The 16766-nt window shown below is 44.2% G+C and overlaps 1 protein-coding gene across 3 annotated transcripts in view; it reads right to left on the reverse strand.

Annotated features, from left to right (window-relative positions):
* Positions 1-13789: 13789 nt before the first annotated feature.
* Positions 13790-16766, reverse strand: part of ADARB1 (adenosine deaminase RNA specific B1) — a 60395-nt gene continuing 57418 nt past the window's right edge. For all 3 annotated transcript variants that reach the window (XM_041397083.1, XM_041397084.1, XM_041397085.1), the window contains exons 10-11: positions 15749-15927; positions 13790-14633 (exon numbers count right to left, since the gene is read on the reverse strand). In XM_041397083.1, coding sequence (XP_041253017.1) covers positions 14457-14633; positions 15749-15927 — 356 coding nt within the window. In that variant the 3' untranslated portion in view covers positions 13790-14456. The remainder of the gene's footprint in view (positions 14634-15748; positions 15928-16766) is intronic.

Raw genomic sequence — 16766 nt, forward strand, 5'->3', positions numbered from 1 at the left:
CTCTTTCTATGAGAGGAGGCAAACCAAAGAAACTTACAAAACCTGCACCCCCCCCCCAAAAAATTGGATGTGAATGTGAACTTTGAGCTGCATAAAACTTTCCCCTGCTTTTACTGAAATTTCTTTGATGTGATCAGTACATTTGTTTCTATGAGGCTATTATTAAAACAATAAAATATACCCACAATTCATTTAACACACTGTCAAACTCACCAGCTATTTTAGTCCTGCCATTGCATAGCTGGAGATTTCAATTTTAAGATTCTCACTGACTGTAGGGGACAAAAGTTTGAGAAAATTAAACCCATGGAATATTAAATAAAATACTGTGAGGCTTCAGAAAAGAATAATTACACTAATAGTTGAAGTATAATGGGTTTTTGGCTCTTAGTGACATGAGAGAACAACAACTATAGATGCATATATGCAGTTCATATCAAATGATCTGGTCAATCATTAGTCCCTACACAAAAATTGAAGTCTAAATATGCAAAAAAGTAGGTTTTGTGATCAGGATTTGCCTAATTTTTAGGAATAACAGTTTTCTGCTGGTTAACTTTTAAGCTAGTGTTCCTTGGGTTTTTAATAAAAAAAATGTTTTGAGTGGAAACATAAAAACCAAACAGAACCTGACATAGGTTGTGGAATCCAATCCCTACACAGCTCCTTTTTCCCAGCCCAAAGAGCTCATACAAACAGCAGGCACTGGGGTTCCAAGTCCATCCTGCTGGGACTCAAGTGTCAGCAATTCCCAATGGGCAGAGCCACAAAAGCACCTCCAGGTGTTGGAAGGAGCTCCTTCACCCAGCAAATGAAGACCTGGCTCAGAATGCCCAGGAAAACCAGGCTGGGAATTTCTTCCACACAGCATTTACAGCCACATCCCCTGATCTTCCACCTCAGGGCAAAGGTGGCAGCCCTTGTAGAAACAGAGAGGCCAGTTTTGATCATGTTACTTTAACAGCACTGAAAAAAAGGATGCTGAGAAAATGTTCTTGAGCCATTTCTCTCTCTTTCATATGCAGCGATAAGGCTGAAAGTGAATAAATTTATGCAACCTCATTTTTTTCCCATGCAAGGTGTCAAGGTTCAGAGATAAGTGCCCTCTTGTTATATGTCAAGGCTAAATTTAAAGTCAGGATTTTAAACTGTTGTGGGGTAGGTCTCTCTCTGTGAATTCCTTAATCTGAAAAGACATCGTGCTCGGCAGGTGGGAAACTTCTGTGACTGTGTTGTTGTTTGTTCTGTGTTATATAAATACACACGCAGAGATATCCTAAATAAAGAACCATTGTTCCTTTTCCTTCATTGTTGCCCGGGAAGCCCATAATTTTCAGACTTATACTAATCTGGAGGGAGAGGGTCTTCTTTTCCATTCCAGGGAGGTTCCCACCTTCCTCAGCAGACATTTTGTTCTTTAAACCAGGATATAAACTTTTCAAACACATCTCAGACGGCAGGAGATAAATCAGAACAAAAGCTTCCAACACTTGTTAGCGTTTTACAGTAGTTTGGTGATATTTGGGAAGTTTCCCAGTAGCTTTTTCAGGCTATTCCTGGTGCCTTACAGATTTTATTCTTCATTTTGGATTAGTTATACCTGACCTGGTCTTTGTCACACTGTGTACTGCACCGATGACTCCTGACTCTCTCTCACACACAAAAAACATTTCTGAAGGTCCATTAAATGCCCACCCAGAGCCAGATGCCACAAAAGCCTCCTAGAAATAAAAGCATCTACACAGCTGCTCCTGCATCACAACTTGATTTGCTGCTACAGCTTTAATTCTCCTAAATAAACTTGGATTTGTCTCCTAGGGGTCAGAATTCCAGCTGCCACCACCGCAGTACAACTAGCAGTGAGATAAAATAGGTACCAGTGCCTCAGCTGTAGTGACAGGAGGTGGCAGCTATGATCCTTATGGGTCCCTTCCAGCTTGGGATGATTTATGATTCTCTACCTTTCAGGACCTTAGATCTGGGGAAAAAATCCCAAACATCTCAAGGCTTAGCTAGGAAGATGAGCAGAAACATCTCAATTTGACCATCTCTAGCTGAAGGGACAGTGAAAACTGTCACCCACTGCACTAAAACACCCATTTTCCAGTTAATCACTGTGTGTCTATTAGGCTAGCTGTCTCCATAACAACATAATTAAAAGTACATTTTAAATTCCTCATTATACCCATGTTCATGAACAAGATTAATTTTTAGAAAGATGCTCTTGCAAGAGCTGACTTCTCTTGCAGTCTGGATCGATAACCATTTTTGAGCAGGAGACAAAAATTACTCTAGTTGAATTAATAATACATTATTAATATATTAAAAGATCTAAACAGCTTTAAAGATTGATTTTACAGTGCTTTTTTCGTCATTACAGACAACTTTGTAATTCTAATTCTTTCAAGCCAACCATAGAGGAGTTTTGGCAAAAGAACAACACTATTAAACTCACCAGCACCCAAAAATTAGGTGGCTGAGATAAACAATACAAAAGAAAAAATACTGAAAAGTTCTCAGTTTTTCATACTAAAAAATTATTTCATCCTTGCAATTAATTATATGTTCATAAACAGATTTCTGCAGTAAACTATACCAAAACCTGAGGCAATAAACAATTGAAACCATGAAACAAAGGCTGTTCAGAACAATTTCTCACTTTCCTGCTGCTCCTGAGCAGAAGAGAAACTCCAGCTTCAGGCAAACAACTGTAATGAACAAAACCCACAATTCATCTGCAGAGACCAGAATTTTGGGGTCACTTTAAATGCATCTGAACACATGAGCAATAATTTTTTTATTCACGCTGAAAGTCTACTTGCAAAGCTGAAAGACTTGAGAAACCAAGATATCTGCTGACATGGAGGACACCAGAATTTAGAGTTTCTCAGCCATGCTCCTGATTCCAACACGGGTTTTACTTGTGGAAAAGTGGAAAACATCACTTTGCTGGTAGAAGCACAGCTCAACAACATGCCTGAGCCAAAGCATTCCTTAATAAAGGCAAAAAGCATTTTACAATGCTTTTATTCTAAGATGCTGAATCCTGAGCCTTCTCACCTGTAGTTTGAAACTCAATAAACCAGCTCCCAAATCCAAATTGCTTCTGGACCAGCTGGTTTTGTTTTCCCTCACTTAATAGCTGAGTAGCCGAGTGTTCCTAAATGTAGTTAAGCAGCACCTTTCTGAAGGCTCCTCTGTGAATTAAAGGAAAATTATGCAAGTTTTGTATTTTTACACATATACACAGACTGATAGAAAATAGGTAATTAAGTTTATACAAAAAAACCCACCTATATTATGGTATATTCTGCTGAAATATCATTTGGTCAATGTACCCATCTCAAAATGGAAATGAATGAACACTGCTAAGATTTTAAGCGAAGTTTAAGAACAACATCATTGAAGCAATATTTAGAAGTCTGAAATACTGCTGAATTAACCTATTATTAAATTCTTCTTTGTCCTTTTTTCTACTTCTATGCAGAAGTATTTCAAGTCAGTTCTGAACAGCTGCCACACGGTGGAGGTAAAAGCCCATAACTTTGAAATGAGGCACACACAAGTCACTGTAACATTCTGTGCCTTTTTTATGTTGGTGAGAGTGAATTACCAACATAAATATCACTCGCTTTGAAAGTTACTAGAAAGCTGAACTGAGGAGGGGTGGAAGGGGAAGAGAAGGAAAAAAAGAAATAAACACCAAGATTTTATCCCCAAAAATAGCTTCAATAGTAGGGAAATAACCATTGACACAATTGAACAAAGCCTTTTTCAAATTAAAACCCGTATACCAAAGAATTAGATACCTGAGGAACATGCTTGTGAAACAAACAGACAATGGAAAATAAATATTCATAATTTCTCTTTTAAACTGAAGCCATAGTACTACAAAAAGTGTCATGGGCAGTCTTACAAGAAACCCCATGTAAGTGAAATCAGAACTCCCTTTCCTGAGTATGCTCCCAGCACCAGCTGAACCTTAACTTTGGTTTTCATGTAAATCACACCCAGCTACAGGCAGAAGAGAATCCTTCCTTCCTTCCTTCCTACAAAGCACAAGGTACCCTGTGAACAAACTGTAAAAACTGGATTTTTAAATGCAATTCTACCTGATACCAGCAGCTATCCTGGAAAAGGTTGGCTTGAAGGCCTTCCAAGCATTCCAGAGATGTTTTTCATAAGTGTACTTGTCAACACATGGACCATGTATATTCAGGTAATTAATAACAATCTCCATGAAAGTTAAACAAAAACAACAACCAAAAAAAAAAAAAAAAAAAAAAAAAACAAACCCTGGCATTTTTGGGGAACAAAAGTCCTAATCTGTTGACCAAACTCTCCTTTTAGGGAATTTTTCTGCTTCCTTGGGGCTCAGGATAAGACATTACCAGGAAACTTCTACAGCCTCATAGAGCCTCAGGATTATTATTATTGGCTGTCATTTTTCTGTGTGCACCAACAAAGTCCCAAGGAGAAGCCCAAGGGTGTGGGGAAATTATTAAAGGCTTTAGGAGGGGAGGTGCTGGTCTCTTCTATCCTCCCAGCTAGAGAATGACATCAACAGAGGCAGGTGAAGCAGTTGATCCATATCTGGCTCTGAGAAATGCAGCATTTTGTGGGTTTGGACCGTGGGGTGATCTGCACAACACCAGGGATCTTTATGGGTGCTGGAAAATAATTTTTGTCTCATAAGTTGGCAGGATCCCTCAAAAGAACACCACTGTATTATTATTCCATAGGTTATTAAGGAAAATCTCTGGATCCTTACCTTTAACTGGGACTATCATAAGATCACAAACAGACTCAAAGCAGCTCCAGGAGATTCAGGCAAAATTCAGCTGGCAGCCAATCCCAGGCTGTGCTTCCCAGGCTCAGTGTTAGCCCAATGATAACAGATTAGAGGGAACGTTTAATTCCCCTGGGGGTAGAGAGACCATTCCAGAGAGATCTTGATGGATCAGTGCCCTTGAGAATCAGCTACCAAATGAAAACTCCAGCAAGGACAAAAGAGAGTGGGTGGCTTTGTTTAGATGGTGAAGGAACAGAGGCTGATCAGACCACCATTATCTTTCCATCAGGTGTCCTGTCCTGCTGTAAGAGGAATCAGGGGGAATTCTTTTTGATATTCCTCGGACGAAAATAAAGGACAAATGCAGCAGTATGGTATCTGAGAGCCTGAGAACTCTCTACATCTGAAAATTTATCATTGATAAATGTCTCTGCAAAAGAGGCAATAGGAAAGAGAGAAGGGAAAATTGTGGAAGCTTTCTCTGCCCTGTCTGGCTGCCAGGCAAAGCCTCCCTGGGACAGGGCTCCCCTCCATTTTCTGCCTCCTTAACACATGGTACATATTAGGACTTTTAGCACCTGTTCAGCCCCTACAGTCATTTTTCACCCCATGTCACAAAATGGATTCATAACATGTTGAGGCAAAAATAAAACTCAAATTAGTCCCTCTCATCAGAGTCTGGTTTGTAATACAAACAACATTTTTCCTGCCATGATCCTGCTGAGTGGTCCAAGCTCCCCTCTCCCAGGGCTGCAGAAGCCAACCCCTGCTGGCACACAGGGCTGCTGCTGCTGAAACCCACCTTTTTGGATGGCTCATCTTTCGTCGTGCAGTACAAACACCCAGAAGTGACAGCTGCCAGAAGAGTCCCATGATTTCCATTGCAGTGCTTGATACAGCCATGGAAAAAGCACATTTACCTTAAAAAGCACCCTGGCTGACTGCACAGCCATCCAAGGAGGAGAATGGCCCTTGAGGTTCACCACTCTGTGGCTCATGAGAGATTTAACTATTTCCAGCCATGTACCTAAGGCACTGAAGAGAGAGGGATGAAAATCCTTTTTTTTTTCCTGCAAAAAGAGGAATACACCCTGCTGGGTTCTAGGAAGGCTCAGTGGTGTGGGGCCATGTGAGTAGAGGCCTCAGTGAATTGAGAGGTGCCTGTGCAACAACAGATCTCGCCTTCTGCTGTCCCCCCAAAGCATGTGATGGGTCACCACTGTAGTTTGATCCCTGTAGGCACAGCCCCCCTAAAAGCATTCACCTCTTAATGGCATCCCTTGGGTTCCTTCTGGGGCCAGCTCACAGGTTCCCATCCTACTGCTCCGAGGTTCAAAGAAAGCCTGCCATGATCCTGCTGAGTGGTCCAAGCTCCCCTCTCCCAGGGCTGCAGAAGCCAACCCCTGCTGGCACACAGGGCTGCTGCTGCTGAAACCCACCTTTTTGGATGGCTCATCTTTCATCGTGCAGTACACCCAGAAGTGACAGCTGCCAGAAGAGTCCCATGATTTCCATTGCAGTGCTTGATACAGCCATGGAAAAAGCACATTTACCTTAAAAAGCACCCTGGCTGACTGCACAGCCATCCAAGGAGGAGAATGGCCCTTGAGGTTCACCACTCTGTGGCTCATGAGAGATTTAACTATTTCCAGCCATGTACCTAAGGCACTGAAGAGAGAGGGATGAAAATCCTTTTTTTTTTCCTGCAAAAAGAGGAATACAACCCTGCTGGGTTCTAGGAAGGCTCAGTGGTGTGGGGCCATGTGAGTAGAGGCCTCAGTGAATTGAGAGGTGCCTGTGCAACAACAGATCTCGCCTTCTGCTGTCCCCCCAAAGCATGTGATGGGTCACCACTGTAGTTTGATCCCTGTAGGCACAGCCCCCCTAAAAGCATTCACCTCTTAATGGCATCCCTTGGGTTCCTTCTGGGGCCAGCTCACAGGTTCCCATCCTACTGCTCCGAGGTTCAAAGAAAGTGCCCCCATGGCAGAGGTCCCAGTGGCTGCAGCAGAAACGCTGCCAAGCTGTCTTCTTCAAATGTTGGCATGCTTGCCAAGCTTGGGATGATGCCTCTCGTGCCTGGGACTACATTGGGGTTTTTTCCAAAAGCATGCAGCCATTGCTGCGTGGCATCTGAAATAGCTGCCTGTTTGCTGCTGTTCCAGATCTTTGTTTGAACAACTCAGTGTGAGCAGCACTTCAGGCAGATGGCCACGTCCTCAGAAATAATACTGGATTTTGCCTGACATGCACATCTCCTGGTTTACAGACCCCACTTCAGTACAGGCTCTGGGAGGGAGATAATTGACATTTTCAGCAGCTGAAGAACTCGTGTCTGGGCTGACGCCTCAGTGGGAAGAGCAGCACCAGCAGGTCACACCTCTGTGACACCACTGTGGCAGGGCAAACTGCAGTGATTCTGGCCATTTGCAAAGCCTTGAACTGAAATTCAGAGCCCAACTTTTCCATGAGGGTTGTGACAGTGAGTGATAAAAAAACCCCATTAAAACTTACCTCGGTACCCACAGGCTAGTGCTTCCAATAATCACCACTGAGCTCTCCCATCATCTTCCCATCTGCTACAAATTACAGATTTCCAAGTGAAATAGAATAAACACAGCTTTACTTACCCTTCCTGCCCCAGGCACCACCACCCTCCCTTTGCGGCCTCTGGAGATCGCTGCCCTCTACCAAGCACCAACAGCCAAATCTGGAGCAATCAGTCCTGGTGGGGTTTGTCACCTGGCTGGACAAAACCCAGTGCCACAGCCTGGGGGAACATGCCCCAGCCAGGAGCTGCTCCTGGCACTGGTGCCTCTTGTTGTGGTGCCTTTCACCCAGCATCCTCAAAACTGTGCAAGCGCTTGGTGTCAGTATCACAGATGCAGTCAGGTTGGAAATGACCTCTGAAGTCAAGTCCAGCCTAAACCCATCAAGCCAGAAACCACTTGTACACTGGTAGAGCTTCCTTCAGTACATTCCTTGCTGTTGTTCCTAGGAAAGGTCACAGAATATTCCAAGTTGAAGGGACCCACAAGGATCATCCGAGCTTACAAGGGGTCTTTCCAAAACAGGTGCATCACCCATGCAGGGATCTCCCATCTTACCCCTACTCCCAATCAGAAATTGATCTGGTAAGCCAGATGATGGGATCAGCAAGTATCAGCCTGAAGGCTACTATCCATAACAGCCCCACACCAAGCAGGCTGTGGAGCAGAGCTGTCTTGGATCCGACTCTTCTTTAAGACGTATTTCTTCTATGCAAGGTGAGTTGGTGCCCCTGCTTCCAGGGTGGCAGATCCAGAGGGGCCATGTGCCCATGGCTCCCTGCCCTTCCTCGGCCAGTGCTGCAGCCCCGGATCTGAGCTGGCATTTCTGACTGCTAACAGAGACCAGGATTCTCCGGAGGCATCCTCTGAGCAGGATGCAAGGGTAGCACATTTGGACCAGACCAAGGGATGCTTTGCTGGGACGGGTGCTGGTTAAAGATGGCCATCAGGTGTTTGGGCTCCTGCTGTGCCAGCACTGGGGAGCTGGGTCCCCTCCTTGGGCAGTGGCAGTGCTGGCACCCCATGGCGCTCACCAGCTCCCACAGCAGCAGCCCAGGGCAAGCACCACGGGCAGGACCCTAACTCAATGCCAGACACGTGCTGGGGTGACAACCCTGGTGACCACCTACAGGTTTTGGGGATCCCACTTGGGATTTGAGTGCAAAATGCCAGATTTAAAACACACCAGAGGTGGCACAGCCCTTTTCAGACCCTGACACAGGCCATGTGTCTGCACTGGAGTCACGGACCTGTCACTTGCCCTCCCCTTCCCCATGCTCTTCAGGACATAACCAAAACCACCACCTTAAGGACATACCCATTATTTTGTGACATTTCACTTATCGTTTTGCTGTCACTAGCAACACTGATACGAAAAAAAATAATAATGAAACTTAGCAATTATATAGCTCTTTATATTTTGAAATCTCTGTACAAACATTACTTAAACAAAGCAAGGTAGTATGCAAAACAGTCATTGCTTAAAATAATCAACCAAGGGGTTGTGCTTCAGCAGTGACACTGGGAGAAGGACAAGAATGCTGGAAGGAAAGTGACAAACCAGAGGTATCACCAGGTCTCCTCTTCAAATTGGGGGTTATGAATGGAGAAAGTGTCAAGGACAGTATCTGAAAGTGTTCTTTAATGACCTTACACCAGGCAGGTGAAGCTGATGTGTTTGCACTGTCACACAGGGAGACTGGGGAAGAGTAACTGCTTAATGCAAATAATATACAGCAATATTGTACATAGGGATGTATAAATACATATTCACACACACACATTGGATCTTAAACTTGTTGAGGACATCTCAGCCAAACTGCAACAAAAATTATACTGGTATGATAGTGATGAAGAACTTGAAAACAGAAACACGGCAGTGACACCAGCTGTGGATCTCTCCCTCCAGAGAATAAATATTATTTAAACTGTTCCATCTGCTGAGGCTGGCTGCAAACACAGCTCTCAATTCCTCTTTTCTGGAATGACTGAAGAAAACAAAACACAGCTACCCACAAATGTCATTCCTGCAAACACGAACGCTGTTGGTGCATTCATTAACAGGCAGTGGGACGGGCCTTTGGCTGAAAGGTGCAGAAAACCACGGTACATTGACACGATCCAACAAGGAATGTGTGCCCTCCCTGGTCCCCACAGCCCCAGCTCAGTTCCTGCAGCCCCCTGATGATTGGTTTGCATCATTCCCAGCTAGACAGAAACTGTGGGAAAAGCAGTTTTATTGGAAGCACCGTATGGGCTGGAGCACACAATGCCAGTGGACGCATGGAGGGAACGCTGCCAGAGCTCATCCCCGCAGCTGTGTTTCAGGAACAAGCACCTGCCCAGGGATCAATCCCCCCATCCTACAGCTCCGAACACCCAGCCTGCCTGCCCAGAGAGCCACACAACTTCTCCCACAGGGAATCAACCCAAAATTGCTGCAAATACTCCAGTTGTTTGCAGAAAAAGAGCAGCGAGCCCAACGAACCTCAAAAGTCTCAGATGTACACACAAAAACCTCTGTGCCTCTGCTAGCTCTAGCCCCATGATAAACATTACCTCCTCCTCTCCCAACAGGAGCACACGAAGTGAAGGTGAAAACATTTAAGCTCAACTGAAAACACTTTATAAGAGAAAACAAATAAATAAATGGATAAAGAAACCCAACAAAACCCACACAGGGTTTCTGAGACAGAACAGTTATATTTTATGTGTTTTATTTCTGTGGGGTTTTAGGTTTTAAATAACATGAGAGATTTTTGTTCTGACTCTCTACCTGAATTGCAGCTCTCCTTCCTTTTCAGTAAACTCTGGGATAATTTTCACAGAGGACAATTAATGATGATGAAACGGGAAAGAATTCAAAGTGCAGCTTCTCTACAAGCATCAGCCTTCCATACATTAATTTAAGGAATGGAAATAAAACTATTTTCAAAACCACTGATATCTAAAAAACTCAAAAATTTTAATTATGTGGTGAACATGACTAAGCAGCTCTTAGAACACACTCTCAACTCCTAGCTGGTAATTTTTCTAAAACCAGAGCTTGGTTTCTAAAGGCAGCACTAGTCCATGACACAGGCTCTGCCTCACGCTCCCAAACACTCAGAACCAACAGCTTTAACTTGTGCACACTCACACTGAGAGCACAGTGAGTTTTGGGGTTTTCCTTGGCTACACGCACTCTTGGACACCACAAAATCATGGAATAATTTGGAAGAACCTTAAAGCTCATCCACTTTCAGCCCCCTGGCATGGATAGAGACATCTCTCACTATCCCAGGTTGCTCCAAGCCCCATCCAATCTGACCTTGAACACGCCCAGGGATGGGGCAGCCACAGCTTCTCCGGGCACCCCATGCCAGGGCCTCACCACCCTCACAGGGAAAAAATTCTTCACAATATCCAGTCAAAATCTAGTTTGTAGCCGTGCCTGTTGTGCTGTCACTCCAGGTGCTCTCCTGGAGCCCCTCTAGGCACGCAAGGGGCTCTAAGGCCTCCCCAGAGGTTCTGTTTTGGTGAACAGCCATGTCTCAGGACATGCCACAGCAAATGTCACAGCTGAGACAGCCACCTTACACAGAGCATCACCACACAACACCAGAGAGCTTCAGAGCAACACCTTACCACTTCAGAAGGCTTCAGGCAACTACCAACACAGAGTAGCACCTCAGAAGGCTGCAAGCACCTGCCCTTCTTGTTCCTCAGCCCAGCCTTTTATCCCCTCCTGTTGATGCCCTGCCCCTGTGTGCCCTCTGCTCCCTTTGGTGGTTGCTCAGTGCCACGTGTCTCGTTACCTCCAATGCTGCTCACCTGCTGCTCACAGCTGTAGCTCATTGGGGATGAGGCTGGGTCATTCCCACTCCCAATCCCCACAAACTGTAACTGTGAGCCTACACAGACACTGCAGCTCTCCCAGCCTGTCTCCAGACCTGCACCGATGAAATTCAACAGCAGTTCCCTGACCCTGAGCCTTTCAGCTGCTGGTTCTCTTGGATTTAGAGGAACTGCACACAAAAACCTTCTACTCCAGAGCTTCCCGTGCAGTAACCAGCCATGAAAAGATTTCTCCAAGACAAGGAGAAAATGAGAATTGCCAGCTGTACAGAAACCCCACTGCTGTAAATCCCTAAGGCAGCAGAGTTGCTGTTCCCACCACCAGCTGCTCCAGGGGCAGAGCCAGCTGGACATCCTCACTGCTAACAAGCTCCTGTACAACACTCACACAATCAGTAAGAATAATCTACAGTTATTACCAGTCCTGAGTACAGCCATAAGCAAGATTTCAAGTGTTAATCTTTAGGCCCGTATTTTCTTAAAATTATCCTGCAAACATATATATATATATATATTTAAAACATCTATATTTAAAATTATCTATTTACCTAACCTATAAAACTTTACTACAAGCCAGACTGCCATCTGGAGAAAAAACACCTTAAATTCAATTTCAAGTATTCATCAACATTAAAGTTCTTACTCTAAGTCCTTTGAAGATCCTGAGACAAATACTCAATTATATTTATGTAAATATTCAATCAAAATAATTATATAAATATTCAACCAAATAGAAGGGGAAAAAAATAGGAAAAGAATAGAAGCAGCTCCCAGAGCAGCAGTACAAGTTCCCTGGGCAGGCCAGCTCCCACCTACCCAGCCCAGGCTTTCCAGAGCCCTCAGCCTCCAAAAGCTGGTCTCCTACAAAATCTGGCAGCTGCCAGAATCTGAGGTGTCTGATCTGTTTTGCAGTCACTTGAGACTATAAAGATGGCTGTCCCTCCTTGCTCAGTGACACTGAATTCCAGGGAGCTCTCCCTACCTCCTTCCACTGTGAGCTGCACAAAAAGGAACAAGGGATTGAAGGAAGCCAAGCAGTTTTTATTGACTCCCAGAAGACAGATACGGATTGCAGACAACCCTGGAAAACTTCTTTTTAAAATCCCAGAATTACCAACAAGAGAACTCTTCCTCACAAATAACCTGACACAACTCCTTCGTCAAAAGATTTTGGCATGGAATGTATTTCCATTACAGTTTAATGTTAATAGTTCATTCCAACAGCAAAAAAACTATGTCTATAATACTTTTTAAATATTTTGTTCATATTTTTGACTTAATTAAAAAAAAAATACTTTGAGCTACTACTTTCCTAGTCCTCAAAAAAAAATCAGAGAGACACCAACTTTTGAATGAGTCCCTTAAAAACGTGTATTTCACCTGAGAGCAGTAATGACTCCAAGGAAACACACACAGCTTTTTCTGACCACCTTTTGCTCAGAAAAAGAACCAAGTTCACACACTCAACAACAGCCCCAAGCAGAACTTCTGCAGTGTCACCGAGACAAGGTCAATGCCAAGAGCGGTGTCCCAGTGCCTGCAGAATCTGACCAGGCACAGCTGAATTCCTCTCTGTGTTGAAGAGGTCAGTCTGCACCTCAGTTGGATGATGACTCCAAGAGCCTTGCTGGGCCTGCAGAGGAGTGCTCTCAGCTTTAATAAGAAGCTGACAGGGTGACTGAAGCCACCACAAAGGTGAATTCACCCAGCCCTCGTATTGCAGCTTCTTCCCCAGCATCTGGAAAAGGCAGTAACCTCCAGCAGCATCAATTCCCTGAGGGGACCCCTGGGTCACAGACTCTCTTGTCTTCCCAGAGGAATGCTTGCTGTTATCCACAGTACCGCCCCAATGTATTGTTTGCATCTCAGTGTCTTCCTCCCAGGACATGAACCCATAGATTTCAACTAATGCACAAGTGATTTTCAGGTCTGATCAGGTTCTGAAGCTGAGAAGAGGCTCCTACTGGAGCAGAAATGCCTCAGCATTCAAGGTTGGCCAGGAGTGGGTTTACACCAAAGTCTTCAACACCCCAAGGACTTGCTGACCCCAGGGGTGCTGGGGCTGAGGTGTTCCTTCTACACAGCAGTTAATCAAACCTCAGGTATCTCACTTCCATCTTAACATTTCTATATAAAGCAGAAGTGTCCACACCTTCAGGAAAAACACTTTTTAAAGGAATAGTCAAAACAGATGGACACAATTTGAGAGAACTTACCTAATTAGCTTCATGATGCCCATCACACATGTAAAGCCCAAAGGCAAGGGAAATCTCAGACACAACAATTTGGCTGAAAGCAGATATAACTCACAGGAAATAACTTTTAAGAATTGGTTTCTCTGTTACAAGAGTTTCTAGAGGAGAGCAATTAATACCCAACAAGTAGTCACTGGTTTTGGCAACTCAGGCTTGGTGCCCTTAAAATGAGCAGATTTTTTTAAAGCTGTTACATTGCTGTTACAGTTAATATTGTATTTGGATGAGTTCCTGGGATACACAAATCACCTACTTCTAAACAGGCTTCTGCATGTTATAGACTAAACTTCTTACAAATAATTATTTTGCTGTTTCCAGTTTACAATGGTAAAAAAATGAAGACTTCACAATGGGTATAAATGGGAGGTAAATGTATTTTTAAAAACAGAATAAAAAGCTGCATGTTAAAAACTGACTCACAGACTAATAAATACATACATCAAAGACATGAAATTTTCAGCAGCTGGTTTTAAAGAGCAAGGAATTGGGAAAAAAACTAGCTGTCCAGACTCCATTCCGCCTCTGTGGTCTATGTACTAAAAATATTTGCAGTTGAAAAACAAGTGAACAGAGGAGTAGAATCAGCTTTGTCACCTATTTTCTTTTTTAAAAATTAAGCTACTTCCTAAAAGTGTGGTGTAAAACCTAGAGAAACTATTAATTTCTTCATGCATTTGATGACATTGAATTAAAAAAGAAATTATTTTAACCCAGAAAAAATGAGTCATTGTACACAGTAAGGACAGCCTTACTGCAAGCTTTCTACAGTAAAAGTATTTCTAGAAATACACCAGAAATTACTTTCCTATAACAAAATATACAATTATGTGTTGCATCATCATTGAGTTTCTATACTTAGGCAAAACAGAAACAGCTACTGTGAAGTTTCAAAAAAAACCCAAAGAAACCCAACTCCAAAGAGCAGAAAGATGTTTTGACGGCTGTGGAGATGCCAGAAAGCAATGCTGGACACCAGGGATCTCCAGAACAACTCTCCTTCCCAAGTGATGTGCAGTTTGTGAATCAGACTGTGAGAGAAAACTGATCCTGTTCTATGGGCTTCTCCACCCAGGCTCCAAGTCCTGCCTTCAGGAATGCTTTAAACAAACACTCTTTAGCAGTTTGATATTCGGTGGCTCCTTGCTTGGTGTCGTGGTACAGGTTGGGCTTGAGGATCTTTGAGCGCAAGCTGGAGGAAAGCTGTGGGGTTGAGAGACAAGAGAAGGAGAGAGACAAGACCCCATTAAGCCAAACAGCACCAGAATGACTGAGTTACTTAAACAGCTAATATTAAAACAAGCTAAGGATCTAGCAAACAAAACATTGAGGCCAAAAAGCCACAGACATACCTCCTGGAAGCTTTCTTTCTGAGAGTAAACAGTGAAACCTCAGCAGTGAAAATGGGATTATCGTTCCAAATACATTAGAATGCAAAGGCAAGCTCAAAGGAGACAGCATGCTTTGCCTACTCAGCTATAAACCAAGGAAGATGCATTTTGGACCAGACAGCATCACGTTAAAAAGTAAGTTAACAAACACATTGATTCTTCTCCGTTACTGCATGAAGCAGCAGCTACCTGGCCTCACGTTATACATGGGGAGGTTTAGATTAGATATTAGGGGGAAAAAAATTCACTGAAAGGGTGTAGCCATGATATTTTCTGAAAAATCCTTTTGCCAGGATTTTCTCTTGAGAAGCTGAGGAGCCTCAGGAAAGAAATGTAAACAACAACTATCTGCTGCTGTGGAATGCAACAGGTGCATCTGTGAGTGATGCATGTTGATTTTTTCTAATTAATGGCCAATCACAGTCAGCTGGCTTGGACTCTCTGGGAGTCAGGAGCTTTTGTTATCATTCCTCTCCTGTCCTTTCCAGCCTTCTGATGGATCCTTTTCTCTCTATTGGTTTAGTATAGCATTTTAATATAATATATATCATAATAAATCAGCCTTCTGAAACATGGAGTCAAGATTCTCATCTCTTCCCACATCCTGGCAGCCTCGAACACAACCATATAGGGTTGTAAAGCATTGGAACAGGCTGCCCAGGGAAGCAGTGGGGTCACCATCCCTGTAAATGTTCAAACGTGTGGATGTGGTGGCAGAGGGCCTGGTTTAAGGTGAACATGGTGGTGGTGCTGCGTTGATGGCTGGACTTGACAATCTTAAGGATCTTTTCCAGCCTTAATGATCCTGTGGCTCTAACACGAGGCTCAGCTTGAAACAGGCTGAGAAAGTGGTTTGTGAGTACAAAAGCAGATCCGTGTGTTTCAGCAAGACTCGAGGAGCGGCCCAGGGGCCCCCTGGAGCCGCACCTTGGCGTGGATGCGCATCCAGCGGCTGTAGAAGGCGTGCTTGCAGAGGCGCGACGCGCGGCCCAGCTCGTCCTTGCCGGTCGTGGCATTAATGACTTCCAGAGCCGAGTCTCCCACGGTCCAGTTCACACTGAAGTTCGGGGCTTTCCCTGGTTGGCGGGCTTCTGCGTTGCTGATACCTGAAAGAAAAGTGATGTTTAATGATGATAATAAAGACAAATGCCTGGCTTTTGGTTTTGGGTTGGAGAGTGAACAGTCTTAGAAGCAGATCTTTTATTTTGAGGGCTTTCTCCTGCAGATTTCTCACCCACTCACATGTCACGAGTGACATCCCGCTCTCATTCTGGCTAAAGTGCTCTCTAGTTCTGTCCCTCCCAGCAGGGCAAGTCTGCACTGCTGGAGAAAGCAGCCTCCTCAGCAGAGGGGACCATGGAGAGCTCTGTGGCAGGAGTTCATGGGGTTCATCTCACTTCCAAATGGATATGAAGCTATGAACCCTGGAAATGTTCATGGCCAGGTTGGATGGGGCTTGGAGCAACCTGGGACAGAGGAAGGTTTACAGTCCCTTCCAACACAAAGCATCCTGTGATTCTATTGAAAGCGCCCAGCACCCTCCACAAAGCCACAAGTGGCACACATTTGGGACTTCCGGCACAAATCCACTGTGGTCTAGCTGACTCCCCACTTCACAGGCCAGTGCTGCACACTGAGCCCAGAGACAGGGAACCACAGGATTCCAAACAGGACTCAAATCACTTTGTTCAGGTGTTAAATTAGGTAACACCTTCCAATTATGGCTGTGTGTCCAGGGATGGAGAAGCAAAGCCACCACAATCCAACCCAAGTGCAAATTGAGTCTGGCAGGATTTATTCTCCACAACAGCCTGGTGCCCAAAGATGGACTATACACAAGGAAGGTCACAGCAGCTGCTGCCATGCACAGGTGACTCCTCAGATATTGCAGGGGTGGCAAAACTCTATTTAAGATGTCTCAGTCACCTCACCAGGAGAGAACAAA

The sequence above is a fragment of the Onychostruthus taczanowskii genome, unplaced genomic scaffold (assembly GCF_017590055.1).
Source record: "Onychostruthus taczanowskii isolate IOZ18803 unplaced genomic scaffold, ASM1759005v1 scaffold135, whole genome shotgun sequence".
Taxonomy (NCBI): Eukaryota; Metazoa; Chordata; class Aves; order Passeriformes; family Passeridae; genus Onychostruthus; species Onychostruthus taczanowskii.